This window comes from Hipposideros armiger, unplaced genomic scaffold (assembly GCF_001890085.2).
Source record: "Hipposideros armiger isolate ML-2016 unplaced genomic scaffold, ASM189008v1 scaffold_502, whole genome shotgun sequence".
Classification (NCBI taxonomy): Eukaryota; Metazoa; Chordata; class Mammalia; order Chiroptera; family Hipposideridae; genus Hipposideros; species Hipposideros armiger.
The window spans coordinates 1097309-1119333 of NW_017731852.1; the positions used below are offsets into that span (position 1 = coordinate 1097309).

Genomic DNA, 22025 nt, shown 5'->3' on the forward strand with positions numbered 1-22025 from the left:
CTCCACCCCCCCTCACCCTGCAATGAAGCCTGTGTTTGTAGGACATGGTCTGGGCCTCCTTCCTGCTCACCTCTTCGGCTGCCAGGTGCTTAAAGGGACTGCCAGGTGCTTAAAGGGACTGCCAGGTGCTTAAAGGGACTGCCAGCTCATTCTCGCTCTGGTCCTGGGCCCAGTATCCCCCATCCCCCCGCACACTGGCTGTTGTGGGAGGTGAGGCAGCTGGGCTTCAGGCCAGGGCATACACCCATCCTCACCCCACAGAACCAGTTCTGGACTTGGAGTCCAGTTTCTGTGCCACCTGAGGCCTCAATCCCTGAGCCTGGGGGGCCTTGCCCACGTCTCCCCCCCCACCCCCACCCCCTAGGGTCTATCTGTCCCCTCCCCACCACTCCAGTCAGCAGATAAGAGAGTCCCAGCCTCCCCTCTGGAGAACCAGTCAGCGAGCTTAGAAGGCAGGTAGTCCCTGGTCCTGGGACTTAAGTTAGCAAAGGCGATTCTCTCCTGGACAGCAGCCAGGAGCCAGACTTCAGCCATGGACCACACCAGGGTGTGGCCCTTAGTCCTAAACTCTGGGAAACCATTAGCAGACTCTAAGATATTAAGGGATTTTAAGCATTCAGGGATGTAATCAGATTTGTGCCCTGAATGGGCCATGCAGGCTGCTGTGGGGGGTTGGCTTGTGACAGGAGGCAGCTGGTCACATGGGGAGGCCTAGGCTGTTGCCTTGGACTGGGGTGGTCATGGGGACAGAGAGAAGTGAGAGAGAAGAGGGCTTTAGGAGGTGAACTGTGCAGTACTGGATGGCATCAGGGAAGTTGGGTCCCTCACCTGGCCTGCCAAAGTCGCAGGGAGACTAGCTCAGCCTGGCTTGAGCTTACGGTATAGGGCCTACATCTGAGACGTCCAGTGCCCATGCCAGGAGGCAACTGGACCCTCAGATGTGGAGCTTGGAGAGAACATGGGAATCCCTGGCCCAGGTGCTGTAACTGAGCCTAGAAAGGTAGGCAGGCGGCTGGAGACGATCAGGTTTAGCAACTGGCCACCGACCAAGTGCCAGGCGAGGCCAGTAATGACAGCCACAAAATGAAGCGAGCAGGGGTGGGGGAGGCCATGGAGGAGCAGGGCTGGTCAGAAGCCGCCTGGACCCAAGAGGTCAGTAAGCAGCTAAGAAGTGGCCACAGGGGGAGCTGGCAGGGAAGTTGTGACCTTAGCAGGAACTGCATTGGGGCCAACAAGGGGGCTGAAGAGACTGGAGCAGGTTCAAGAGTGAACAGGAGACAGGAAAACCCTCTCAGCCAGCCTCAGGGAGAGGCCAGCACTCAAGGTCTCCTTAAATTATTTTATTCAAGAAGGTAGGGAGGACAGACAGGGGACTGAGCTGAGCCCTGAGTCCCTGAACCTCCCAGCTCAGCCCCCACAGCAGGACGAGACAAAAGTTAGGGGGTGGGAACTCCAGCCCCACCCAGACAAGGCTGGGACAGGCAGGACCCAGGAACACCCACAGCATGTCCTCCAGGCTGTCCTCTGCGAGGCCAGTGGCCAAGCACCACCTGGTGCAGGGCTATTTGGGGGTGCTTCCCCCCTTCTTGGGAGTGGTGGGCTTCTTGCTCTGCCAGAGGTGTCCCTGGATGGTGAAGGCGTCCACACTCATGGACATGGTCTTGGCGGGGATCTGGGTGAAGCGCTTGCGGTCCGAGTTGTACTTATAGATGCCTTCTACCATAGCGGGTGTGACGGTGCGGGGGCCGTAGCCCGCCAGCCTAGACAGCTCCTCCGTCTCCCCCGACAGCGTGTAGAGAGCCCGGAACTGACAGCTCGAGTCCCGGAAGAGGATCAGGAAGTGGTTGGCCTTGCTCTTCTCAATTTCCTGGTGGGCAGGGGAAGTGGTCAGCCAGCCCAGCAAGGCCCCAGACCCCCGCGCGCTGGCCCCTCACACCCCAACACAGGCTCACCTCAAGAATTCGGTTCTTCTGTGGCTCATTCACCTTGCCTGCCAGGCAGCAGTGTGACAGGGCATTGTGGATAATGAACTTGTTGGACTTGGCGCTGGGCTCCTTGTACAGCCGAGGACCTAAGGGGCAGGGTGGTCAGGGATGGCTAGGGACAGGGAGGGCCCAGCGTTCACCACCAGAAGTGCCACTCACCTGTGTACTCAGGCACTGATGCTGGGGAGGAGGCGTTGCTGCCATTCTCCCAGTCACGGTCACGGCTACCAGGCAGGCGGCTTGGGGACATGAGGCCAGATGGGGACGGAGCCCTGCAGGGGAGAATGGATGGGATGGGGATGTGGTCAGTGCTGGGCAAAGCCACCCAGTATGCGCCCAGAATCCGCCACTGCAGAGTGGGAGACGTACACATGTGTTGTATATCCTGCCAAGTCCATGCAATACCGTCTTGCACTCTCCCAGCCTCAGTCACGCTGCACACTCACTCAGGTGCAGAGAGGGACATTCTTAGGTCCTGTCCATCAGGTACAGACAATCCCACTTGCACACATATGTGTCCTTTTAGCCCTTTAGTGGCAGATATACTCATGCCACATCATACTTGTAGGCTCACACATGCTCACACACAGACTCTGAGGACACTCGCCCAGGCCGAACTCACCTAGATGGCCTCTTCACACCAAGGTTATTGGGGGCCTCGTTGGCCACGGTTGACAGTGACAGGGTGGACTGGGAGTAGACCTTGCTGAGCCGAGAACCTGGGGGTAGAGAGCATTAGTTCAGTTCCCACCGAAGCCCCCTTATCTCCAGAAATGCCCAGTGTGGCCCTGCTCAAGACCCTCACTCTGTACAGCCCCCAGCAGAAATCTCACCCACCAAATGGACCTGAGGGGGACTCCAGCCGCGGAGAGAACTCGGCCAGATCTGCCCAGCAGCCCTTACCTTACTGCAGGCCCCACCCACATCCCTCTGGAAGTCTTCACCCTGCACATAGGGCATCCCACCTGAGACCCTTATCACTCACGTACAGCACTCGCTGCAATATATCCTTCCCCTCCCCACAGGCCCCATGCAGCAAGCCCAGGAAAGGGGCGTTGGGCAAGCCACACCCAACAGGGTCCTCACCCAACAGGCCACGGGCAGCGCTTCGTGCCAGGGCTGAGTCATCACAGCAACCAGAGCGAGGCCGGGGGGCCCTCCGTCCGCCCCGGCCTGGCCCCCCGGTCCCCCGTGGCCGTAGCACCTTGTCCAGGTCATCCATCAGCTTCAGCTGGGCCCGGCGTTCATACTCAAGCCTTGTGAACTCCCCCCGCCGGGTGCCCACCTCCTCTTCAGCTGGGGCCCGAGCAGCAGGGGCTGGGGTTGCTGTAGGGGCCGAGGGGCTGGGGGCCATCTCCTCCTGGGCCAGCCTGCAGATGGATGGAGAGAATGAAGCAGTCAGGTCATGGGGTCACTGGTGGCAGAGTCCCCAAGGCCGGGCCCAGCCTTACCGCACAGCCTCCTCCCTGCGCTGCTCCTTCTCGGCCTCCTGCCACTGTTTCCGTCGCCGCGCCTCCTCCACCCGTCGCTGTTGCCGCTCCAGCAGGCTGGCCCGCTTTTGAGCCATCTCGTCCTCGGGCTTGTCTTCATCCTGGGCGCAGACACTAAGTCCAGCTGACCGTCCCTCCCCTGGCACAGCTACAGTCTGATCTGTAAACCCAGCCTGCCAGCCACTCATCTGTCCTTTCGATTTTGTAATTGTTTTGAAGGCCTTTAGTTGGTACCCACTTTATGCCCATGTGCCTAGGGCACAACAGGTGTGGGGCTGACCTAGTACTGCTCCCATAAAGCACTTAATCCAGTGAGAAGACAATCTGATATCACACCCTTGGGAAGACCCTAACCTTATTTGTCCATCGGCCCATCACCCCAGCCATCTATCCATCTGCCCTCTACCCACCCACACACACCTTGTCTGCCCACTCCCACCCATCCACCCACTGGAATGCCATCTCCACCCGACCACGTGTCCACCTGCCCCCACCTCCCCACTCCCTGACCATCCATCCAAACCCCCCACCTGCTCAGGAGACTCACCTTATAGAAGAAGCCCAGCCCAGTGCGGGGCTCTCCCTCTGAAGATACCTCTTCCTCTAAGGAGTCTTCAGCACCAGGGGGGCTCCCATCTCCCTCATGCTCAGCTGGGGGCTCTTCCAGGCTGGCCAGGGGGATCTCAATGAGGCCTGGCCTGGCTGAGGGCTCCTCAGGAGATGGCCCCTCAGCCAGGAGGATGGAGGAGCGCGTTTGCACAGGCACCTGGCTTGGTGAGAACTTGCGCAGGTGGGGGAGGCTGTCAACATCATGGGGAGGTGTGAGCACCCTTGTCAGAGGTGCTAGCCGCAGCTCCGCTGGCCGCGTGTGCTTCGGGCTGCGAGGCGTCGGGCTGGGAGCAGGCCCTGGGCTACGCCGGGCAGCTGAGGAGCGCCGTACAGGGCTGGGGGATGCAGCTTTAGGACCCATCGTGGGGCCAGGGATGACCCACGCAGCAGGAGGCGGGGCAGTGGGAGGTGGGGAGGGCCCAGGGGCCTCAGGCGGGCCCAGGAGCCGCTGCTGCTGGTCTGTGAGCCTCTGCATGTCCCGTTGCAATGAGTTCAGTGCAGCACTCAGCTTGCTGACTGCCCGGTTATAATCCCCCAGTCCCTCGGGGGGCACCGGGCCCAGTTCTGGTGAGAAAGTCACTGCCTTGGGCCGTGGGGATGGCTCACCCTGGCCCTCACCTGCTGGCCGCTCCCCACCAGGGGTTGGGCTTGGCTCAGCCTCTGCCTCAGCCTCCCCTCCAACCTCCCGAGGCTGCACCTGCAGGAAAGCGCTCTTGCCCAGTCGCTGGCGGTGCTTGGCAAAGATGGCCTCAATCCGTCGCTTCTGAGCTTCTATGGCCCGCCGTTTCTCCTCCAGCCGGGCTCCAAGCTCACTCATTTCCGAGCTCAGGGCCTCTGGTGCTGCTGGGGTGGCCACTGGGGACCCCGCTCCAGCCTCCACCTCGGCCTTCACCAGCTGCTTCTTGCGTTCAGCAAAGCTGGTCATCTTCACTTCAGAGTTGCTGGCAGCTGGGGATGAAGCCATCGCCTTTGGGGAGCCCTCAGACAGGGCCTGAGGTTTCAGTACCTCTCCTGCCTGGCAGGGAGAAGGTTTCAAAGGGCCCTCGGGGTGGGGCAAGTAGGCAGGTACCTTGTCGGGTGGGTAGGGGGAGGCCAGTGTCGGTTTGGAGGGCCCCTCAGGGGAGTGGAGGTAGAAGCTGCCATCAGCAGCCCCATCTGGAAGCAGCCGGGGCTCGGCACTGTGGATGATCTGCAGGGCCTCCTCGATGGTAGGCAGGTCACCAGGCTCGGGGGGTGGTTGGGTGGGGGTCCGGGCCGGCGCGGGGCGCGGGGGGCCCAGGCTGTCTGAGCTGACAGAGCGGAGTAGGACAGGGTCTCCCATGACGACATCCACGTCGCTGTCCAGGCCAAAGGGGGTGCTGAACGACACAGCCTGGGAAAGGGGACGGCTGGGCGGCCAAAGGGAGGGGTTAGCCCCTGGGCCCGCTCCAGTCCTGCCTCCTCTACTGTTGGGGGTGGGCTGGGGGTCCTTGAGATGAGCTCACCTGAGCTGTCGGTTCCAGGCCTTGCCGAGGACCTCCATGTGGGACATGGATGGGGAGGACTTCAGAGAGCCTGAGGAGGGGTGGTCAGTGGTCACTGTGGGGTCACTGGGGACCCTGGGTGGGGTCAGCCAGGGGGTGTCACTGGATGAGTCACTGATGGGTCATTATGTGGATGGGTAGCTGGGGGCCATTTGGTGTCACTAGGGAATCCTGTTGATCCACTGAAAAGGTCACTATGAGGATCAACGTGTGTCACCATGGGGTCATTCAGGTGTCAAAGGGACCCAATGGAGGGGTCACAAGCAGACATGAAGTCAGCTGGGGAGCTGGGGTGGTCTTTTTGGGTGGCGTCTCCAAGGACAAGTCACCCCCTGCTCTCACCTGTAGATCCGCGGAGTGGGGACTGGGGGCCGCCAGGTGACAGAAGTGGATGGCGGAAGTTGAAGACAGGAGAACTGCCAAGAGATACATGTCAGCTGTGGGGTCCCCTCCCTCACCTCTCCTGAGGTAGAGACCAGAGCATCTCCCAGCCCTGTCCCAGTGCCCAGCCAGGAGGAGGAGCCTGTCATGACCATGGACACACCCAACGGGGGAACCATACCTGCTGCCGCTGTTCTGAGGGGTGGAGGCCTCTGTGGCCTGGGGAGAGGCAGCTGCAGCACAGAGAGGAGGGTCAGGCAGGGCTTGGCCTCCCCATCCCCACCTGGACCCAGGGCCAGGCCTCACCATGACCATCAGGCAGGTCCTTGGCCTGCACGAAGTCAGGTTTCAGCACCTCGAAGCACATGAACATCTCGGCCAGCAGCACCACCAGGTTGACCTGGAGGCAAAAGGCAGGGTCAGCCTATAGGACCCATGGGCCTGGATGCCAGCACCAGCCCACCAGGCCCCGAGATGGCCTTACCTTGAGGGGCGGTGGTACATAAAGCAGGTCCTCAAGGGACAGCGGGCAGCCACGAGGAAGGCGGGAGGCGCAGAAATCCTGTACCAGCTGGAGGTTGTACAGGCTGTCCGCCACAGACATGGGGTCCTTGAGGCACACCTCTGTAGGGACAGGATGCCAGGTCTATGGGAAGGAGGAGGGGGCCCTGGGGGAAGGAGGGCTCAGAAGCCAACAGACAAGGAGGACCTCCTACAGGCCTGGTACCAGGCATCCTTCACAAGGTGGGCACTGTGATAGGCTGCTCCCTGGGTCTCTGCATCTGCTCCTTCCACTACCTAGGCCACTCACTAACCCCCCATGAACTCAACTCGAAAAGCTTCTCCGGATTGCTTGGCACCCTCCAGGGCACCTAACATCCAGAATGTTCTTCTGGATGAACTTACTGTCTTTCTCTCTCAACTAGGATGTAAACCACCTGAGGTCTGTATGGTTCTCGCTGGATCCCTGCAGTCTAAAATGGGGTCTGGCACATAGTTCACACTCTAGAAATATTTGCTGCAGGAATGAATCATGAAGTGCAGAGAGGTTTAGACACTTATGTGAGGTCACACAGCTAAATAGGGGAAGAGAGAGTTTCAAACCTAGGTCTGCCAATTCTGGAAGCTGCACTCATAATGACTGCACCACTCTGGGGACAGACACCTGGATCTTAGGACTCTGGGCTCCTGAAGGCAGGGTCTGGTCCAGACCCACTCACCCTCAAGTCGTAACAGCTGAGGACAATAGCAGTGGATTGTAGCAGCCAGTGCAGCCCCACTCGCCAGGTCCTGGAGGCCGGTCACAGTGGGAAAGCAGGGGGCACGTCGGGCCATAGCACGATCCTTACGGTATCGGATCTGTAGGTGGGAGCCAGGTCAGGTCAGAGGTCATGCCGGTCCCCAAGTCAGTGGTCATGCAAGCTGGGCAGGGAGGCCTGGGGTTTCCGCCACGAGGGGGAGTGAAGCCAGGGGTCCCAGAGCCAGAGTGATGGGCCAGCCTGGAGCGGGGGAGGGCAGCAGCAAGAGGCAGAAGAGGTGTCTGCGAGCAGCCAGGCCAGCAGCAGGGGCTGGGGGCAGGGACTCCTGGGACCCCAGGGTGGGGGATACGTTACCATGGGGGGTTTGCTCCCCGACTCCTTCAAACAGAAGGCAATTGCGTGCTGGGGGGAGAGGAGCAGCCGTCAGCAGGGCGGGAGGGGTGCTGACTTGCTGGGCCCCCAAGCACACCTCTGAGAGCGGGGAGAGGCAAGCCCTGAGCCCTGTCCTGAGCCCTAGCCGTCCAGGTCCCTGACTGCACTCTGGCTGGCTTTGGGGACCCCAGTTCCTCCCAGCCCGGAGAGACCCCACAGAGCAGCCTCCCATGTAGGGAATCCCTCCTCCCAAAAAAGACCCAGGCCCCAGCTTGGGGAGGGGATGCGGAGGAAGCAGGTAGGCAGTAGAGGAGCCCCCAACCCAGGCCCCAGGGTAGGGGGAAAGAGACCCCGGAGTGAGCAAAGGTCGGGACCTCATCCAGCTCAAAGCCTCCCCCCACATGCGGCAGTCACTGTCCCCTTGTTGTGCTTTAGGGATGGACAACTCTTCCCCCCCCCCTCCGCCTCCCCAAAAGCTGGGATCTATCCTTAGGGAAGCTGGAGCCTCAGCAAAGATCTGCCGTCCTCTTCTGGGTTTGAGGGTATTCCTCTTGGCTGAGGGGGGTGTTTCTCCATGTGCCCTGCCCATTGGGGTCAGGATCATGTGTCTGATGGGCTGGGGTCCTCCCTTCAGAAGCACCAGAGGGCTCCTGACCTCAGTCAGGGGGACGAACTAAGGGAGTTCTACTCTCGATTGATGGGAGTTCACCCAGTCAGGTAAATGGGGAGGGATCTGCCTTCTCTGAACAGAGAAGATTTCCCCCCTTCTCTTTGTTCACAGAGGGGTCCTCTCTGTCCCCCAGGGTTGAGGTCCCACCTCCGTTGCTCACAGCCTGGGGAAGGGAGGAAGAGGAGGTGCAGACAGGCACGCAGAAACAGACACACAGAGTGACAAGCGGGACACGCAGGCAGGACAGAGAGACAGCCCCACTTACAGGAACCAGCTTCCAATACCAGCGTGTGGGGCACTGATGCCAGAGAGGGACAGGCAGAGAGGAGAGCAGCAGGAGTAGGCACAGGGGGAGGGCAGAGAAAGAGAATGAGAGTCACCTCCAGCCCCCTCAATGCACACACGAATGGCCGCGAGGCACGGCCCCGCCCTGCCCCCAGCCCTCTGCTCATCTGTCCTTCCATCTGGACATCGCCTTAGCCTCACCGAGGGCTGCGCTGGGGCCACTCCATCTGCAGGGACTGAGGGAGATGCTCTCTGGGCTGCTTCCTGCTCTGTCTTCTCTTGCAGACGCCGGATGGTCTGGGGGGGCCAAGGGAGGTCAGTGCTTGGGTCACTGGGTGATCCTGGCCCCCAGCCCATCCTGACCCAACACCACTTACCGTGTCCACCCAGAAAAGGAGCTTGTGCTCTAAGCTGGCCAGGGCCAAGGGACCGGGCAGAGTCTTCGTCCACTCGAAGGCAAAGGCAACCATGAGAGCGTCAATGACAGCTAGGTGGGCTCCCTGGGGGGACAAGGACTGAAGGGTCAGACCAAAGCAAGATGGAGGGTCCCCTCTGCATGCCAAGAATAAAGGGGAAGAACCGAGAAGTGGGAGGGGCTTGAGGGGCAGGGCCAGGGTTAGTGGGTGGGATCTCAGGAAAGGAACCAAGATAGGGGTCCTAGAAGAGCCACTGCTGGTGGGCTGGGCTTTGAGGTCCATACTAGGTCTTAGGATCCAGTGGGCCAGGTAGGCTAAAGTAGTATGGTTTGGGAGGAGCCAGGCCTGGTGGGAGGAGCCTTTTGGGGAGGAGCCAGGCCTGGTGGGCAGAGCCCCGGAAAGGGGCTAGGTTTGGTGGGCGGGCCCTAACGGACAGGGCGGAGGGTGCCTACCATGAGGATAGGCTGGTGTCTCAGGTCGGCCTCCTGCACTGGGCGCTCCGGCAGTGCGGGAACCGTGCCCCTCCGTGCCAGCAAGGCCAGCAGCGCAGAGGGGCTGGGGGGTATCTCGAGCTGCGGCAGCGCCTGGCGCCAGGCCCGGCAGTACAGCTCCGCTGAGAGCAGCAGCCGCGTCACCGGGGGCTTCACGTGCTCCTGCGCATACTGGTCAGTGTAGAAGGGCTCCCACAGCTCCGAGGGCACATGCTCTGTGCGGGTGAGGGAAGGTGAGGGCAGGTCAGGGCCACCAGACACATCACCCTCTACAATCACATGGCCCCAATTAAGTGGGGGGTCTGGATCAGGGAGGATGGCACCTGGGAGGCTGGAGACCTGGGCTCAGATGCAACTGTAGAAGAGTGCCAGAGGAAGGGGTAATGTTGTTCCAGACGGAAGGGGGGACAATATCACTTAATCGCTTGCCCTGGGTGCCCTACACCACAGCAACCCTAGGAAGAAGCAGCCAAGGAACTGTTAACTCCAAAACCCAGGCATAGAGAAGGAAAGTAACCTGCCCAAGGCCACACAACTGGGCAATACTGGGACTGGCATTCAAACCCAGGCCTTAAGCAGACTACACTCTCTTGGTTTGGAGGCTGGGGTGGGATGAGCTGTGGATTTGGGAGTTGGCTGGCAGGGCACCGAGTGGGGGAGGTGGAGAGCCGGAAGACACTTTGAGGAGGGTGAGTGGTCTGAGCTGGGTAACTGAAAGGAGGTGGTGGAGGAGAGGGAGGCACACATGACTCCATCAGGTGTGAGGGGGAGACGGGGAAAAGAGGGTGGTTGCTGAGGTGGGGGTACTGAAGGCTGAGTCTGAGGGGCTGGGGCTTAGGAGAGCAGTGAAGTCATGTCATAGAAGCAACCACAAAAACCCTGAATGAGACAACCTTGAATGAGATGGGCAGAGTAGGAAGAGGCTTGAAGAAGCCCCACGTGGGGGGTGGGGGGGGGCAGGACCTCAAGTAGGACCCAAGGGTGGGGAGGAGAAAAATCAGAATCTGACCCAAGCAAAATCCAGAAACGTAGAGGAAGAGGTGACTGAGGCCAACGTGGATTCTTTCAGGGAGGCCCCAACTCTCGTTCCAATCAGAGCAGCTACTTTGTATATTGGGGTTCTGTGTGTGTTTGAGAGAATGGGGGCAGGGTTCTATTGCTTAGAAACATTTGAATGTGACCAGACCTTCCTCAGACACCCATCTTCATAGCCATGCTCCCCAGAGACTTCCTGGCCTCGTCCACAAGGACCCAGGCTTCCTTGTCTTCAGTCCCTCCCAGTCCCGGCTCTTTCCCCACCCCCTAAAATCACACTTGATCTTCCTACTTAATGCCCCACCCCTGTGGAGAGTTGTGCTGCTCTCTGCCCCTCTCAACTCAGCTTCTTGAAAGAAGAGTTCTCCAGGCTTCACTTCCTTCCAGCCTCCCTGATCCGGCTCCCATCCTCCCAGTTCCCAGCCTTCTCAAGGCCAGCAGTGGTCAACCAACTCACAATCGTGGGCCCATATCTTGCCTGGGCTCTCTGCCCAGCACCTCCTTCTTCTAGAAGCCTTCCTCCCCTCAGTGTCTCCCAGCTTCCCATCTTTTTCTCTCTCCCACCACTCAAACTAATATTCTCCCCCACATGCCCCTTCAGTACAGATCTCCTGTCTCAGTAGCCTTGTAAATGGACCCCCACCACACACATTATCATGATTTCCATGGCCATGTGAGCATTTGCACCAGCCTTGGCTGTGAATCCCACTGACCTCTGGGCATCTCCCATAATCCTTAGCATCTTGCTCCAACCTGCTCCTTCTCTCGGTACCCATGGCAGTGAGAAATCACCATCCCTCCTTCACTCTCCCACTCCAGTCTTCTGGTTCCAACCTCCTGGCTTCTTACAAAGCCAAACCCTCCTCCTTATCTCTCCAGTTCCTGGTCATTTCCCACTCCCATTGGCAACAATTAAGCAAGTTTCTTTCCTGCTGGACTTGTCAGGGCCTTCAAAATGAAAACATGAGATAGTGCTATGGATAGCTCAAGTTTATCAAGCACTTCCTCTACACCAGTGTGTCTCCACTTCTGCACTGTTGGCATTTGGGGCTGGATAATTCTTTGTGCTCGGAGCGGAGTGGGGTGGGCCTGTGTGTTGTAAGATGGTTAGCAGAATCCTTGGATGCCAGTAGCACCTTCCTCCCAAGTAGTGACAACCAAAAATGTCTCCAGACAGTGCCAAGTACCTCCTGAGAGCCAAAACTGCCCCCCCACCCTGCCCCTGATTGAGGACCACCACTCTATACTATAAAATGTTTATGAAACATTTACTGTAGAGCAGTGCTGTCTGATAGAAATATAGTATGAGCCACATATGTGGTTTTTAAATTTTCTAGTAGCCACATTTAAGAAGTAGAAACAAGAAACATTAACTTAATAATATATTTAACCCAATATACAGTTCACCCGTGAACAACATGGGTTTGAACTGCATAGGTACACTTATATGTGGATTTTTTTTTCAATAAATACAGTAGAAGTATTTTCTCTCCCTTATGGTTTTCTTAATAACATCTTCTTTTCTCTTGCTTACTTGATTGTAAGAATACAGTACATAAGGGCCGGCCGAGTGGCTCAGTTGGTTAAGAGCTCACTCAAGAGTTTGAGCTCTGAGCAACAGGGTCCCCGGTTTGATTCACGGCCCGAGCTGAGCTGCCGCTGAGCTGCCAACCGGTGGCAGGATGGCTCAGCTAAAAAAAAAATTTTTTTTAATTTTTAAATAAATAAATAAGAATACAGTATATAATACATACACAAAATTGTGTTCCTCGACAGTTTATGTTATCAGTAAGGCTTCTGGTCAACAGGTTGTAAGTAGCTATGTTTTTTTGGGGGGGTCAAAAGTAATACGAGGATTTTTGACCACTTGGTGGGGGGAGGTGAATGTCCCTAACTAACACCCATGTTGTTCAAGGATCAACTGTATATGCAAAATATCATTTCAACATGTAATCACTATAGAAACATTATTGAGATATTTCAAATTCCTGGGGGTTTTTTGGGGTACCAAATCTTTACTGTGTATTTTACATTTCTAGCACATCTCAATTCAGACCAGCAACACATTCTTTATGGCTATCATATGGGACAGCAGCTCTAAGCACAGGTAGCATTTACTTACACCATGACCCCCTTGCTTACATTTGGTCATTTAATCCTTACGACACTTACATTCTTATCCCCATTGTGCAGATAAGAAAACCAAGGCCCAGAGAGCTAACTTGCCCAAGCTTACACAGCTAGTAAATGACTGAGCCGATATGAATCCAGTTTCCCTACGCATCGCAGTGATATTCTGAAGGCATAAGGGATTGCATGTGATGTTTCCTAAAGTTGCTTAAAGGAGGCACCCTTTCTATCTTATCTCTGAGCTAGAGCTCTGCTGAGCCCACCTGCCTTCATTCCTGCCCAGCCTCCTCACACCTGTGCCTTGGGGTTACCAGAACTACCCCTTTCACAGCCACAATTCCCCTTGGGCACCTACATGTCTGCTCTTATTTTGCCAGTCCCCAAACACCTTCCATGGCTCCCCAATGCCCTCAGATCCTCACCCAAGGCCTGAGAGGCCCTCCTCAGTCTCACTGGCCTCCCTCATCCCCTGCCTTCCTCGGCTACCACCAGGCCACCACCAGGACCCGCACGTTCTTCTTGGAGAACTCCCTGTTGGCACATACCCCGTGCCTTTGCACATGTAACTTCCTCACCCTGGCAAACTCCTACGCATCCTTCAAGGTTCAAACCCTCCTTCCTCTGGGGAGCCTTCCCTTCTCCTCCCCTCTCTGCAAGATTTCAGGGATTCCTCCCCCCCACCACCAGCTCTGCTGCATGCCTCTGTGTCACAGACCTTATCACTCTAGGCAACAATGATCTGGTTTCATGTCCAACACCCCACCCTCCAGAGTCCATTCCCATCCAATCCATCCTGAGCACCCAGCACTGGCTTGGCACCCAAAAGACATAGGTAAAAAGCCCCAGGGTTCATGAACCAAGCAGAGCTCTGTTCCCTACTTCCCTCTCAGGCCAGGTGTCCCACCTTCTCAGGCTCTTTGTTTAGAGAAGGTGGGTGGGGAACAGATTGAACCTGACCCTCAGGGAGGGTGTTACACAGGGCAGGGAGCTGGGTCAATGAGTCAGTACCTCTCCTTTCCGTGAAATAAGATAGTAATTTCTACTCTGTCCTCTGGCCAGGAGACAATGAATAATAATAATAACATCATGCCGACGCCAGCAGCAGTAATAGCAAGCATCCGTGTAGCGTGTGCCAGACAAAGTGCAAAGAATTCTGTAATGAGGCTCTCTCTTCTGCCTCCCAGCAACATTGTGAAGAAGGTACTGGGATCCCAATTACCCTTGCACTGCCCTGGCACACAGTGGGTACCCCACAGACATTTGCAAGATGAGTGAGTGAACGGATGCCTTTTTTTACAGAGTGGGAAATAGAAGCTTAGAGAATTGGGATAATTTGTCCAGTCCAGTGGAGCTGGGACTCAAACTCAACTCTGATTTCCAAAGGTGAGCCCTTTATGGCCTCATAACCTGGGATGGTGAGGGGCTGAGGCTACCTGGGTCTCTCCCTACCAACCACCTTTCTTTCTCAAGCAGATACTTGGGGACAGGTAGGCCCCAGAGTGGGATGGAGGAGAGACAGGCTCAGGCAGAGCCAGAGAGGGACAGCTATCACTGGGACCCACACCCAGAACTGGTTGATCTGGGAAGGCCACTGAGGAAGCATGGGCTGTGCCCAGCTGGTGCCAAGACCAGTGGGCAGGACCAGTGGGAGGGTAGGGCGTCCCCCCTCCCCCACCTCCCAAGGCCCAGTCCTTAATTAACTCCGTGTTCCCCATGTCCAGGCCCTGGCTCCCAGCTCTGGCATGCGGCTCTGACTGAGCCTGCTCAGGGCCTCCAGTCCTGGGAACCCACCCGTATCCTATCCTACGGGTGGCCCTACTTCACACTGTGGGACTAGGGAAGGGAGTGGGAGAAGGGCTTGCACCTGGGCCCCGGCCGCAGGCGATTTTGGACAAGCCATTTCCCTTCTACTGGGCTCGCCTGCATCCTAGGCAAAAAGGGACCATAAGTCACAGCTGCCAGCGCTGGCTGGGGCCGTGGAGGCGAAAGAGGGGGTTCCCCGAGCTCCCCGCACCACCCGCAGCGCAGGCAGGGCCGACGCGGGGTGTGTGTCGGGCTGGGGGGATGTCCCCGCGGGCGCGTGATGTGAGTAAAGGGGAGGAGGGCGTGCAACGCAAGGCCGGAACTGGAGACCCCAGCCGGCCCGCAGACACCGACCCGCTCACCTGGGGCCCGGACGCCCGGTCCCGGCAAGGAGCTGGGCCGCCGGCCCCACCCCCACCGCGCTCCCGCAGCTGGGCGGCCAAAGTCCACGGCCCCAGCCCAGCAGGAGGCCTGGAGGCCCAGGGACCCCAGCAGCCGGCGCTATTGTTCCCACGGCCCCGGCCTCCCCGGCCCGCCCCCCGCACCTGCCGCCCCCCGGCTGGTACCTGCGCCCCCGAATGCGGCCCGCAGCACCCACGCCAGGCTGGCCGCCGCCTTGGCCCGCGAGAAATCGTACTGGTCCAGTGACTTAATCTCAGGCACCAGGAAGGTCCTCCGCAGCGGCCCGGGCCCGGGGGGCGCCGCCTCCACCATGGCGCCGCCGGGGCTGCGGGCGGCCGCTCTGCGCTGGCTCAGACTAGGCTGCACCGCGCTCGCACCCAGGCCGCCACCGCCGCCGAGCCAGGTGCGGCCGCTCGCGCTCGCGACGCTGCGTCGGCCCCGCCCCGGGGCGGAGCCCAGGTGCACCCCGCCCCCGACCCGGTGCCCGCGCGTTGCCTTGGCCCTCCCCGCAGGGTGGGGCCGGGAGGATGCAGAGGAGTGTGTACGTGTGTGTGCGTGTGCGTGTGCGCGCACTGGAGAGGATGAGGGACGCTCTGTGCGTGCTGGTCCAAGCGTGTATCCTTAGATGTGTGAGCATCTGTGCCGGCTTGTCTTCCTGGCCCGGAGGCAGCTGTGCGTGGGTGCACCTGTTTCTGAGTGTGTATCGTGAGCGTACAAGAATGCGTGTATTTGTAACTGCGTGTGTGTTCCTGAATGTATTTGTGGTGAACGAGTGTATTTGAGGGTGTCTGCCAGTACGTATCTAGGTGTGAGTGTAACAGCGCACATATGTACGCGTGTGGGTGTCCGTGTTTTTCATGTGTGTTGTGTGTACAAAGATCTGTATTGTGTAGGTGTCTGTGTCCTGAGGATATAGGAGTGGTGACTGTATGTACCTGGGTTTTGTCAGTGGCTTTATGAACACCTATAGGTACTTGTGTTTTGTACAAGGGTGTGTTCAATGTTGATGAAGACGAGTATGTGAGAGAAATTGAGTGTGTCTATGCAGAAGTGAGACTACTTGTATATGTGTGTGTGGTTGAATGGCTGTTACTGGATATAATTGCAAATGTCTGCACGTGTATTTGTGGTATCAGCAGAATTTGTTGGGGAGCTCCGATTGCGTGTAGGTGGGGGTGTATTTCTGTCCAAGTGCTTTTGCATATGATTATTTGAGTGTGGTTGTGTGCACATGTGTATGTATGTGAGGAGCAGTTTCGGATGTATTTCTGTGCATATATGTGTGTTTACACATGAGTGTATTTGTAGGTCGTTTGAGTATATGGTGTCAGCCTAGTGTGACAGGGTATGTAAACAAACAGTGGAAGTGGGTATTATTGTATAAGAATGTGCTGAGAGTGTGAGTGTGCATATGTGTGTGAGTAGATGTGTTTGTGTGTGGTATGAATTTGATTGTGTATGTCAGTGTGGAGGGTTGTATGTGAATATACTTGTGTGTTTGAGTGCAGATAGTTGTGTACACAAGTGCAATCGTGTGTGTGTTACCTGGGAATATTTGTAATGCCTGAGCCCCTATTTGTGGATATTTGTTTAATATTTGCTTTTGTGTTTTTTGTCAAAACCTCGGCTGCGTGCCTCTTAGCTGTGTGTAATTATGAATATACAAGTGTTCATGTGTTAGGTCTCTGCGGGCCTGTATGTGTAGGTATGTATCTACAGTTGTAATTGTGTGTTTATAAGTGTGCATACGTGATCTGTTTATGTGAGTGTCGACATGTATCACCGTCTGAGTGTATTTGTGTGTGTGAAACTTGCATTTACATCTGTGTGAATTTGCAGATATTTGCATGAGTCTGTGTGTGAGCATGAGTGCAACAATGTGCATGTCTGTTATCTGTTTCCTGAACATAAATTGAGTATCTGACCATATCTCTTTACATGTGAGTGCGTTTGTGGGAATCTGGGAGTGGCTGCTTGTGAATATATGACCTGTGGTTGTGTGTGTAGGTATGTGTAAGTAACTGTGTTTTGAATGGTTTTTGTGGGTATTTGTGTGCATCTAGAAGCATTTCCGCATCATATATAAGTGAGACTGGGTGGGTGAACTCCATGTAAGGGGATGTAAGTGTGAGTTGGTGCATTCACAACTACAATGGGGTTTCAATCAACACAGAACAATCAGTGTTTTTGTGACTATATAAAATTCTATGAAATGAGAAAGCACTACAGCAATTCAATTTCCTGAGACCCCATCCTCCCCCCACCCCAGATGGTGGTCCCTGAGCCCACTCTGTAGAAATTCCTGGGTCCCTTTAATACCCACAGATGTGCTTGAGACTGGGTCTTTTGGTCCAGAGAATGTGACTGGGCAGGGGGTGGGTGTGCCCAAGGGAGGGGAGCTGGGGCGTGGGCCCTCTTGTCTGGATGTGCCTGTACAGGAGTGGGTGTGGGTGTACAAAGGTGCCAGTGTGTATGTGTTTAAACACACATGTGGATGCGTGTGATGCACGTGCCCTGGCTCTTGTCCCAGTCCCAGTCGCCCTGAAAGACCTGGACAAATCCTTTCCCCACTGAGCCTCAGTTTCCCCACTTGTGGTACCATTGGGGGATTTGGGGCTCCTGCCATGGGGAGGCACCCTGGCATGGATGGCGTGCTGTCATGCCCTGCCCCTCCTGTGAGCGTGGCATGTCCGGCCAGCTCACTCGAGTGTTTGTTTTTCCTGGGAAGGTTCTCATGACCTCTGTGGACCAAAAGGACAAACACAGGTGAAGCATTGCCTGCCACTCGCTCGCTGGCATGCACTCCTGGGGGACACACCAATGAACACGCAGGCAAAGGTTTCCAGCCTCAGGAGGGGGCCCGCATGCCCTCACCAGCCCTGGGCACTGAGGGCCTGAGGGCATCCACAGCAGGAGCTGGGCCAGTACCCTCCCCGAGGGTGCCAGGAGCCTCCTAGTGCCCAGCCCCCACACCGGGCCAACTGGAATGCCTGGCTGGGCCAGACCGCCCCACCCTCACTGGGACTGTAATCAGGTCCCACCTGCCCCTGGGGGCCTGTTCCTTAGGCCCAGGCAGCTGCAGAAATACTGGCTCCTCTGTGTGCACAGACGGGTGGCTCCTCCTGGCTGCCCCCTTTAGGCCCACCCCAAGTCCCTGCCTCCCACCCCCTCCCTACCTGGGGATTCCTTCAGCTCTCATGCCTCCTAACTCTTTAGGCCCTGGTGATTAAGCTGGGGGTGGGGGTAACTTAGACGGTTTGTAGGTCAAGGGTTCAGGACTAGATTTGAGGGAGTGTATGAAGCCCCTTAAAAATCATCTGCACAGGGGGAGAAGGGGCGGGGATGAAAAAAAAATCATCTGCACAATTCTGCCTGTGTGTGTGCATTTTCGGAATCGTACTAACAGGTAACAATTTTTGAGGGTATTATATGCCTAGCACAATCTCATTTAATCCTCACAACAGCCCTAGCATAATGAGTGTTATACCCATTTCACAGATGGGTAAATGGAAGCCAAGAGCCCCAAAGTCACATGACAAGGAGAATGGAAGACGGCTTTGAGCCAAAGTCACCTGAACCAAGGGTCCACTGCTGAACCATTACCCTGCCCTTCCATTCTGAACATAACATCCATGACCCTGATGGGGTTGGGTGAGGCCTGTAGTTGTGGGGGTCTCAAAGCAGAAGAGGTCGGGGTCACCTCTCTGAACCTCCAGCCCACAAAGAGTTGTAGTGATGGGATTTGGGTATGGCCTCTGTTTTTGTCCTTCCCTCCCACACAGTGTCCTATGGTGGCCCCTCTGAAGTTTGGCCAAGGAAGATTATTATCAGACTCCCAGGGACCTCTAGAAGACATTCCTGAAATATTTCAAAATTATTAAACAAATAATATTGTGCAAGCCAATGGCTGTCCCTGTCCTTGTGCATTTAGAGGCAATAAACGAATATGTCAAAAGGGATCATTTTAGAAAGGGACGAAGTATTGGGACAATAAAAAAATAAAGCAAGAGGGCCAGCCGAGTGGCACGATGGTTAAGAACAGGCTTGGGACGCCAGAGGGCCCCGGTTCGGATCCCACATATGAGGGCCAGTGACACTGCCCTCGACAGCTAAGATGCTGAACAACAACTCAACCTGGAGCTGGGCTGCCATGAGTGCCAGAGACAGTGTAGGCTGCAGCCCCTGCTGCAGTGGGTTGCCATGGGCTACCGTGTGTAGCCAGCAGCCAGCGTGAGCAGCTAGCAGCCACAGTGAGTGGCCGTCCAGAAGCCGGTGACTGATCTGCCTCGCCTGGGAAGAGCGCAATGATGGTGCCAACTTCAGCCAGTGAAGCGACGTCCTCCACAACTAGACTGAAGAACAAAAGGACAGCAACTTGTCTGTTCCCCNTCCCAAGCGAGTTCTTAACCATCGCGCCACTCGGCCGGCCCAAAACCACTTATTTTTGATCCAGCGTTTCTACATCTGAGATTTTTTTTCTGAGAACATAAGCAGAACCACAAATAAGTGTTTTTCCACTTATTTCTTCAATAACGAATTGGGAGTAACATAAAGAAATCCACCAGAGAGGCCCATGAAGATTAATGTGCAAGGATATTCATCCCAACTTCATTTCTAATGGTGAACAGCTGCAAACAGCCTAAATACCCAGCAGGGAAGAACTGCCTAAATAATCATGCAGCTGTGAGAGTGGAGGAGAGAGGTAGGAGTTATGCTTTAAAGGAATATTTAACAAGATAGTTTCTGGAGGGGCCAGCCAGGTGGCTCAGTTGGTTAAGAGCGCGAGCTCTGAGCAACAGAGTTGCTGGTTTGATTCCCACATGGGACAGTGAGCTGCGTCTGAGCTGAGCTGCCAACAGGCGGCAGGATAGCTCAGCTGGTGAGAGCACATGCTCCTAACAACAAGGTTACAGGTTTGACTCTCGCATGGGAAGGGGGGCTGCGCCCCTCCCTCCCCCACAGCTAAGATTGAACATGGCACCTTGAGCTGAGTGGCCAAGAGCTGCCAACAGGCAGTGGGATGGCGACTGGACTTGGAGCTGAGCTAGCTGCGCCCTCCACAACTAAGACTGAAGGACAGCAACTTGGCTGTTCCCCTTCCCCAATTACCCAACACTGTTCCCCTTCCCCAATTCCCTAGTAAAATCTTTTTAAAAAAATAGTTTCTGGAGCTTTTAAAAATATCAATATAGGGCCGGCCGAGTGGTGCGTTGGTTAAGAGTTGGCTTGGGACACCAGCTCTGAGCAGCAGGGTCCTGGTTCGGATCCCACATGGGCCAGTGACTCTGAGCCTTCTACAGCTAAGATGGTGAACAACAGCTCGACCTGGAGCTGGGCTGCTGCGAGTCGCCGGCAATGGAGTAGGCTGCAGTGGGGCTGGCCAACAGCTGGCGTGTGCTTTGGTGCGCTGCTGTGAGCCTCCATGAGCGGCCGTCCAACGGTCAACGAGCGACTGCCTCACCTGGGAAGAGCGCAATGATAATATCAACATGGGCCAGTGAAGCGACGTCCTCCACAACTAGACTGAAGAACAAAAGGACAGCAACTTTTCTGTTCCCCTTCCCCAATTCTCCAACACTGTTCCCCTCCCCCAATACCCCAATAAAAATCTTTAAAAAAATCAATATATGTAGAGGCCTGACCACCGCATTGTATTTCTGAAACTGATGTTGAATAATACTGTATGTCAACTATAATTACATATATACATATAGTCTCGGAACATGGAGTAGAGAGCAGGAACGGATTCAATGGAATTGTAATAGATAAGCATGATATCGGGGGTGGGAGGGCAATAGATGGGGGGAGGGGGGTTGTTACCTGGTGAGGGTGAAAAGGGTAACTATTGTATTGTTCTGTACACCTGAAACTAACAATAAAAAAAAATCAATATAATGCAATCTCAGTGTAAAAGGCTCACATAATAGAACAGTGAAAATACAGAAGTTCCCCCTGAAACTCTCACCCTGCCACTTCCTCCCAAGAGGGAACCCCTGTTGACTATTTGGAACAGACTTCCAGGGCGTCTAATGCATGTACACACTTGCATAGCATTCATGTTCTTTAGCGTAACTGTGATCACACTGTACACAGTGTTCCCTGGCTTTTTGTCTCATGGAGCAATATACCTAGGGATTTTTTTCATGTCAAGAAATGCAGGGCTGTCTCACTTTTTTAATGGCTGCAGTGTTTCCAAAGCATGCCATGCCCTAATTTGTCTAACTATGCCCCTATTGTCAGGCATCGAGACAGTTTTCCATGTTTGTTTTATGAGCAATGGCATCATTACAAGCCAGGCTGCGATGAGCACACATCTTTAGGCACCTGTATTAATGGAATCAATTGTTGGATGTGGAATGGCCATGTCAAAGGTGATGCGTTTTATTTATTTATTTATTTATTTTGGCAGGGGTGGGAGGTGAGGGTGGGATGAGAATCATTTCCTTTAAAGACAGAGAAAGCACACCAAGCTGTAACAGAAGCCCATCAGGAGCTGCCACTGTGCAAGTCAATGCCCAGAGGCTCTGAACTAGCATTAGACATTCATAGGGAAGTCAGTCGTGGTTAAGGGAATATCCACACAGGGTTTCTGAGAACACGGAAGAGGCAGGAGGCAGCGATAAATCACGCACGTGCTGTGTATCTGTAACTTGGACTCTTCTGCAGATTTTTTCCCCCTTCTCATTTGATGGTAGGGCCTGGGGAGGTTTGCAGATGACCAAGTGGAAGAGAGACTTTGTGTATCAGCATCCTAGAAGAGCCAATACGTAGACAGACGTGGCTCAGGTTCTCCACAGGTGACACACATGCAACAGGGACGTGAACATCTGTCCTCTGTACAGTGGCTCAGGAAGCAAGTACGATGGATGCACAGCAGCTCCTTTGAATTCTAGGGTCTGTGCATACTAGGAAATAGGTTTATCAACGAAAACTTTGCCATCCCCAAAAGTAAAAGTCATTCTCCTAGTTTTTACTGCATGTATCTAGGTTTCAAACTAAAGGACAAGAAAAAAGGCAACAACCAAAAAATTACTTGGAATATTGTGGCACTTTGCCAATCTCTTTTGCTTATAATATATGGCAGAGCAAATGAGAAAGGTGATGTGCTTTCAATATTTGTTCAACCACAGTCAAATTCCCTTCCAAAAAAGCTTCAATAGTTGACACTTCCCTC

At 55.3% G+C, this 22025-nt stretch overlaps 2 protein-coding genes across 6 annotated transcripts in view; one reads left to right on the forward strand and one right to left on the reverse strand.

Annotated features, from left to right (window-relative positions):
• XAB2 (XPA binding protein 2) overlaps window positions 1–52 on the forward strand; it is a 14304-nt gene extending 14252 nt beyond the window's left edge. Inside the window, exon 20 of the mRNA XM_019667660.1 lies at window positions 7–52. The gene's annotated coding sequence lies outside the window, so the exon portion shown is untranslated. The remainder of the gene's footprint in view (window positions 1–6) is intronic.
• Window positions 53–1325: 1273 nt separating this feature from the next.
• On the reverse strand, window positions 1326–15286 carry CAMSAP3 (calmodulin regulated spectrin associated protein family member 3). 5 transcript variants are annotated; one of them, XM_019667665.1, is made up of 19 exons: window positions 15016–15286; window positions 9443–9696; window positions 8952–9074; window positions 8776–8871; window positions 8555–8587; window positions 7602–7649; window positions 7209–7347; window positions 6473–6612; window positions 6295–6388; window positions 6170–6221; window positions 5950–6023; window positions 5569–5638; window positions 4023–5421; window positions 3437–3576; window positions 3072–3355; window positions 2608–2704; window positions 2145–2257; window positions 1953–2071; window positions 1326–1867 (listed from the first exon to the last, which is right to left on the reverse strand). In XM_019667665.1, exons 1-19 carry the CDS (start codon window positions 15161–15163, stop codon window positions 1562–1564), a joined length of 3729 nt encoding a protein of 1242 aa, XP_019523210.1. In that variant the 5' UTR covers window positions 15164–15286; the 3' UTR covers window positions 1326–1561. The 5 variants fall into 5 exon arrangements, with proteins under 5 accessions (XP_019523210.1, XP_019523206.1, XP_019523208.1 ...); XM_019667661.1 differs by having other exon boundaries at window positions 4023–5472; XM_019667663.1 differs by lacking the exon at window positions 8555–8587 and having other exon boundaries at window positions 4023–5472.
• Window positions 15287–22025: the final 6739 nt, after the last annotated feature.